The 7,299-nt window shown below is 38.2% G+C and overlaps 1 protein-coding gene across 2 annotated transcripts in view; it reads right to left on the bottom strand.

Annotated features, from left to right (window-relative positions):
- Prim1 (DNA primase subunit 1) overlaps positions 1-6,943 on the bottom strand; it is a 20,754-nt gene extending 13,811 nt beyond the window's left edge. The window contains exons 1-9 of one of the 2 annotated variants that reach the window (XM_015483169.2): positions 6,723-6,943; positions 5,902-6,059; positions 4,688-4,794; positions 4,547-4,620; positions 2,602-2,738; positions 2,145-2,203; positions 1,405-1,514; positions 562-653; positions 254-392 (exon numbers count right to left, since the gene is read on the bottom strand). In XM_015483169.2, coding sequence (XP_015338655.1) covers positions 254-392; positions 562-653; positions 1,405-1,514; positions 2,145-2,203; positions 2,602-2,738; positions 4,547-4,620; positions 4,688-4,794; positions 5,902-6,059; positions 6,723-6,825 — 979 coding nt within the window. In that variant the 5' untranslated portion in view covers positions 6,826-6,943. Of the gene's footprint in view, positions 1-253; positions 393-561; positions 654-1,404; positions 1,515-2,144; positions 2,204-2,601; positions 2,739-4,546; positions 4,621-4,687; positions 4,795-5,901; positions 6,060-6,661 lie in introns of both variants that reach the window. The other variant, XM_048807011.1, reaches the window with a different exon arrangement.
- Positions 6,944-7,299: the final 356 nt, after the last annotated feature.

Here is a 7,299-nt window from a genome sequence, read left to right as displayed (position 1 = left end):
TAAAAAAAAAAAAAAAAAAAAAAGCTAGGGATGTAGCTTAGTGGTAGAGTACTTGCCTGGCATGAGCAAAGCTCTGGGTTTGACCCTGAACATACACCTGTGTGCATACACACAAAGTACAGAAGAAACTAGCTGATAGAGTAATACTTCAACCTTTAATGTCACAGACATGTATTCATACCTAATGATGTGCTTGCTAAAACAAAAAAAACTTATTTTTCTTTTAATTTTCCTTACTTTCTTTATATTGTACCTGTTTTTGGATGAACGCTGAAAGGGCTCTTCAGTAAGTGATTGATTCCTTTACTAACGTTGATATCCAGCCGTGGAAAACAGTACTGGAGCATAATCTCCCACTCTAGCCAGGGTCCACATTTGTCATTTTTGATATTCTAAAAGCAGATACAAGGCCAGCATGGGAATTAGTAGGAACTTTTGAGTATTTCTTTAAGGAAGATTTAAAAAAAGTTATTGAATCATCTTTAACTGATGAGCAAAATAATGAGAACTTAATTAAGAATCTCATTATCATATCTGTAAATAGATTTGAATGGAATATACCTGATTCGTGCTGGCTACTCTCTTCAAATACTCCCATCTCTGAAGTGAACTGTGAGACTTTTGGAAGTTTTTTTGAAGATCTTCATGAATAGGTGATGATCATTAAAGAACACACTCATTTAGGGTACATCAGTGAACAACTTAAGTTTTTAGATGTATCATTACAAGAATATCCAAAGTTTGCACATATATAGAAATAGAAAGTAACTATTACTGTCTTCTTTTTTAAATACTTTTAGTTGCAGATGTACACAATACATTTATTTTGTTTATTTAGTTTTTATGTGGTACTAGGGATCGAATGCAGGGCCTCACACATGCTAGACAAGTGTTCTGCCACTGAGCAATACCAGCCCTCTATTATGGTCTTCTAAAACATAATGTTAAACACTTACATTGAAAAAATTGTAGATATGGTTTGGGAATATAGCTCAGTGCTAGAGTACTTGCCTAGCATGTGCAAAGTCCTGGGTTAAATCCCCAACCCTGTAAAAAACAACAAAAACTAAAGATATAACAGAAAGAATACTAATATAATTATAAGGTATAATGTAAAAGCTTGTCCTGGTTTGCACATATTTAGACAAAGTGATTCTGCATTCTTTAGCCATTAATTCTAGAACCACATTCCAAAATGAGAAAGGTGATTTACAAAATGACCCCATTTCTTATTATATTCTGGACTAAAGACACAAAAACAGAAAAACAGGAGCTGTTTGGGGTAAAAAAATAAATAAATAAAAATTTAAAAACCTTATAAATATATGAGGGTATGCAAGCAGAACACATAATATCGCAGATGATATAACTAGCTCACATAAAAATGGTCTCAGGAAAGGATATCCTCAGGAACAAGGGCTAAAATCTTATCCCAACTTTCTTTATTTTCAAGAATATCTTGATCAACCAAGGCATACTCTTCAAAGTATTTTTTTATTATGTTTATAGATTTCCTGTGGGAAGAAAAGTAACAACAAAGTTCCAATACTATTAACAACACATATAACACTATTGCCATTGGGTGGGAGGTTACTGCTTATTTTCCCTGAATTTCTAGAGCTTAACTAGGCTAAATGGTGATAATACCTCTTTGCTGGTTTATGAGAATTAAAACAAGAAACTTGAAGGCAAAAAAACCTAGCATAGTACCTGGCACAGAATAGATATTTGAGAAATGCTTTCCACTTCTTCCTTTTTTGTGGTACTGGGGATTGAAACCAGTATGCATGTTAGGTGAGTACTTTACCACTGAACTATGTGCCCATTCCTTTTTATTTTGAGGCAGGGTCTCCCCAACAACTTAGGAGGCTAAGGCAGGAGGATTGTAAGTTCAAGGCCAGCTTGGGAAACTTAACAAGCTCTATCTCAATATTAAGAATAAAAAGGGCTGTGAATGTAAGTCAGTGGTAAAGTGCCCCTGGGTTGTAGTCCCAGTTCTGGGGGGAGGGGGGGTGCAGGTGGGGAAGAAGAAAAAAAGAAAAAAAAAAACTACCCAGCAGTGAAAACTGATAGCAATATAATTTTAAAAGCACATGCAAGTAAACTAGATACACTTAAACTGCATGGGGTCTTTTCCAACAGACCTGACAAAAGGATGAATTTTTTCATTTAGGTGAACTTTCTTTCTGACATCTTGGCCACCCTGAAAAACAAACCATCAAGAAGAAATTTATATTGACACATGAAAAATTAATGTGTCCTATTATATAAATTCAAAGAGATTGGCTAAATTTCTGTCAACAAATAGAAGCCTGGATGCTATTTTATATCATCTCAGTATCTGTAGCTTTCTGAGTTAACTTTACTTGACAAATGAATAAAAAGTAAATTAATCTTTTTTGCCACAAAGGAGAATACTTACAGCAAAATAGGAAATATTGTAAAAAGGTAGCTGTTATGATTTTAAATGATCATTAGTAACATCATCTACTCTGGGATGTGAAGTCTATGAAAGATAGTTTAATTTGTTGTTATTAAACATACCAGGCTTGGTAATGGCTAGTAAACAAGAAATGTAAATTACAATTAAGAGGATCTTACCTTTACAAGACTCAAATACTCAACTATCCCAGAACGTACTGCAGAGGATAGCTTTCTAACTGATTCATCACAAACCCAACAATGAACACCTCTCCTTCCAGAATATACCCAGAGCCGATGCTTAAATCCAAAGTCCTCTGAAGAAGGGAAAAATAACAGGTTTTAAGATAAATCTATAAAACTTCTAGATCTTGTGCACTTCTTTATATGTGTGTGTGTACACACATATAAGTTGTAGGTGGACACAATACCTTTTTAAATTTTTATGTGGTGCTGAGGATCAAACTCAGCACCTCATGCATGCTATGTGAGTAATCTACCACTGAGCTACAACCCAGCCCCTCTTGTACACTTCTTTTTTTCTTTTTTTAACTATTTTTTAGTTGTCAATAAACCTTTATTTTATACATGTGGTGTTGAGAATCGAACCTAATGCCTCACACATGCTAGGCCAATGCTCTACCACTGAGCCACAACCCCAGCCCCTCTTGTGCACTTCTTTTTTTTTGGTACTGGGGATTGAACTCAGGGGCACTCAACCACTGAGCCACATCCCCAGCCCTATTCTGTATTTTAGAGATAGGGTCTCACTGATTGCTTAGTGCCTGACAGTTTCTTTCTTTCTTTTTAAAAATATTTTATTTACTTATTTAGTTAGTTTTAGGTGGACACAATATGTTTATTTTATTTTTATGTGGTGTTGAGGATTGAACCCAGTGCCTCACGAATGCCAGGCAAGCACGCTACCGCTTGAGCCACATTCCCCAGCCCAGTGCCTGACAGTTTCTGAGGCTGGTTTTGAACTCGTGATCCTCTTGCCTCAGCTTCCCAAGTGCTGGGATTATAGGTATATACCACTGTGCTTGGATTGTGCACTTCTTTAAGCTTCATTTTTTAAAACCTGTTTTCCACTCGTGCTTATTTAACCGTATTAAATTACCTGTAGTTTCCTGTGCCCCCCATGTTCTTGCTTTTATGTCTGTACCCATCCTGATCTCTCTTCTAGGAATTTCTTTATGCCCCAGCACTTTTGTTTCTCCCTGACCAACTGCCATTTATCTTTAAATAAGCCTAGGAATATTAAGTGTTACTATATTTAAAGTATTTAGAATAGCACATGGTATACAGTAAGCCCTCTATGTAAGAGTGATCATTATCATCATCACCTCTTCTGGGAAGATTTTTCTGACCCAATCTCTTCCTATTCTTTTTTTTTTTTTTTTTGGAGATAGGGTCTCACTGTGTTGCACAGGCTAGTCTTGAATTCACAATCCTCCCACTTTAGCTTCCCAAGTAGCTGGGATTACAGGCACACATCATGGAGGTTGGCTTCTCTTCCCATTCTTGTATGTACTCCTGATGTTTTAGATCCTCATAGCTCCCTTTGCACGTTACTTAACACAAATATAATCCTCAATTTTCTTATATGTCTCCTTCTTGTATATATTGTAACCTATTTGAGGTTAAGAATTATTCTCTTTACATTTTTATCACCTAGAACAGCACCTAGCACAGAGTTGCTCACCAGAGGACTGAAATGGAAAAAAACAAAACACACACACACAAAACACACACTACGGTTTAAGTTGCCCAGGCCGGCCTTGAATTTATGTCTTTGTCTCAGCCTCCTGAGTAGCTGGAATTGCAGGTGTATGCCACAGTGCCCAGGCGGCTTTATTTATTTATTTCTTTATTTATCTATCTATTTATATAAATTTATTTATTTTTTAATGTGGTACTGAGGATCAAACCCAGTGCCTCACCCATGCTAGGCAACTGCTCTATGACTGAGCCACACCCCCAACTTAATTTTTATCTTTTATTTTTTTTCCCCCATGTTTCAAGGAAACATATTAGAAATATATGAAATTTGATTACAGAATACAGAATTCAGAGGGAAACAAATTCTTGCATTTGACACCACTCAGACACTCCTGATACTTACCCTTTAATGCTCGGTCAATGATATGGATGGCCATTGTCATGAGGGTCCAGCACTTAGAACATATGTCTGCAGAACTAGAGCAAAGTCATCATTACTCAGTGTCAGTGATATTACCCCAACAGCAAGGTCCATGGTACTTACCTACAGCATCTCCGCACATCATCATAGTCTGTCATGTCAATGTCAAACACCAGTTCTTTTTCCTGAGCCTGGAAAGCTCCCAGCTTCACTGTATTGTGTTGACTGGGCTACAAACATAAAATATTCATTCGTTTCTTTATGAGCTGCTATGTTGTTAAGTCTGCTATTTTTTTTTTTACTCATAAGGGAAATAAGGGCCAAAGAAAAACTAAGAAACCATATAGTACTTACTACTGACTTACACTCCTAGCCCTTTTTATTTTGAGACAGGGTCTTGCTAAATTGCCCAGGCTAGTCATGAGGATTACAAATGTATACCACTATGTTTGGCTCAGTGCTTATATTTTTAAGGAAGGGATGAAGGGCATCTTTGTTTTATTCATTCATCCACCAAGTATTCATGTACTCTCTCTGCCAGGTACTATTCTGGATATACTCAGGATATACCAGGTAAGAGAACTGGCAGGTTGTAGTAAGCCTTGTTGAGAAGACACTACTTGAGCAAGACTTAAAAGAGGTGAGAGAATGAACCAAGTAGATCCTGGGGAAATGGATTCTAGGCAGGAGAAACAGCTTGAGCAAGGGCCAGTGTGGCAGGATTGGAACAAGTGAGGAAGGGAAAAGAGCTTTTAGTGGGAATGAAGTGGGGAACCATCAGAGTAAGATTTTGAGCAGAGGGACCACATAATCTGAGTTGTTTTAAAAGGATCACTCTGCTGTGTTGAGAATTGACTCCAGAATCTGCAAAGAGAAACTCAGCACAGTAATTCTGATGAGATGATGATGATGATGATAATGATGGTGACAATGGCATTGATAATGCTGTCTGGATTTTAGCTATATATTATGGTAGAGCCAAAGGGATTTACTCCCATACTGGAAGCAGTATGGGAATGTGAGAGACAGGAACCAAGAAAAGTCTAATGTTGAAAGAGAATGTAATTCTCTTTTATTTTCCTCTCTTAAACCATGGTGACTTCCTCATTTAGCTGTTTAGCTAGATACTCAATTTTTTTTTTGTCCTAATGAGAATGCAGCTTATTTTCACTCTGTAGAGTGCCAAACAAACAAAAAGATTACAATCCACTTGCAAAAACAGTTAAAAAGTGTGGATCTTCAAATACAATAAACTCTAATTTTAAAACTCTGGAGGCACCAACCCATCCTTGGTTTACAAAACAAAAGAACAATGTACATAAAAAATTTTTTCTTACTCTGTGGGAATACACCGCGCCTATATCAATCTTGTATGGATTCATTTTCTGCATCTCCTTTTCCAAATCACTCTGGTTATTGAAGGATTGGTAACGAATGTAAATGTCGTCTTTCAACGTAAATGAAAATTCACGGTGTTGAAAGTAATTCTTTACCACTGCAAAGTAAGTGTACACTTTAAAATTAATTCAGTACTTTGTTCAGCTCAGGGCATTATGACACTAGCCAAAGGGAAGATTTTTTTTTTCATTTTTAAAATTTTAATTTGTTGTATATGACAGCAGAATGCATTACAATTGGCAAGATATTTTAAATGAGGCCTCTGTGCCCAGCACTGTTCAGATGTGACAGGGTCCCTAGTTTGAAGGGATTTACTCTCCCACATTTGCTAGGGAACAGGAAAAATATGCAGAAATATTTTAAACAGATAATGCTATCTCTCTCTCATATGTGGGCACTAACAGATTCAGATGTGAAGAAGATTCAACTTTCCACTCCCTTCCGCGAGAAGCTCCTTAGACCCTGAAGTAGATCAAACCTCCTAGGTTCATGCTAAGACTTAATAATCAACCTCACCCTTAGCGCCCGGGCTTTTTTTTTTTTTTTTAAACCGCATAGCTGCAGACTGGTCGTTAGAGCCACCGCTAACCCTTCTGCACCTCAGAGGTGGTAGGGTGGGATGAAGATAAAGCATAAAGAGCTCGGCACAGTGCTGGCGCACAGGAGGCACTTCATTTACTCATTCTGAGAGCAACCCACCCGGAATATCTCGGCGCCTGGATCCCGAGCCCCTATGCACCCCGCTCCCAGCCTCCATCACCTCCGCCGTAGTTGAGCCAGCGATAGTACTGGGAGTAGGGAAAGAGCCTCCGGTAATAAAGCTTAAGCAGCTCGGGCAACTCGGCCGGGTCAAACGACTCCATCTCGCACGGAACTCGACCCAAGCAGGAACGCCGCGGGAATTGGCGGGAACCGCACAGCCGGAGGTTCAGCCATCGCGCAGGCGCGTTGAGGCAACCACGGGCAATTTGCCGCGGCCGCCGGAAATAGTAGTTCCTGCTGCTTGCAAGAGTAGGCTGGCTCCTCCCATCCGGGTAAAGTTGGGAGGTCTACCCGCTGTTCTTGCGTGCCGGAGACCAATGTCCACTCTAGGAAGAAGGTCTTTTCCGGAAAAGTGACACTTATAGCCTGTTGAGTTAGTAAGATATATATTAAAAAAAAAAAAAAAAGAAGAAGAAGAAGAAGAGGAAAGGAAAAGTCCCATGCAAACTTTATGAATGTTGTAGAAATAATACCAATATCTTTTAGAGTTTTGGAAATAAATTATTCATAGTATGACTAGGTCCAGTATGTAGAAATAAACCAAGACCAACCTGATGAGAAAAGCAAAGGCTATT

Source organism: Marmota marmota, unplaced genomic scaffold, assembly GCF_001458135.2.
Source record: "Marmota marmota marmota unplaced genomic scaffold, marMar, whole genome shotgun sequence".
Classification (NCBI taxonomy): Eukaryota; Metazoa; Chordata; class Mammalia; order Rodentia; family Sciuridae; genus Marmota; species Marmota marmota.
This window is presented reverse-complemented; position numbering and strand designations above follow the sequence as displayed.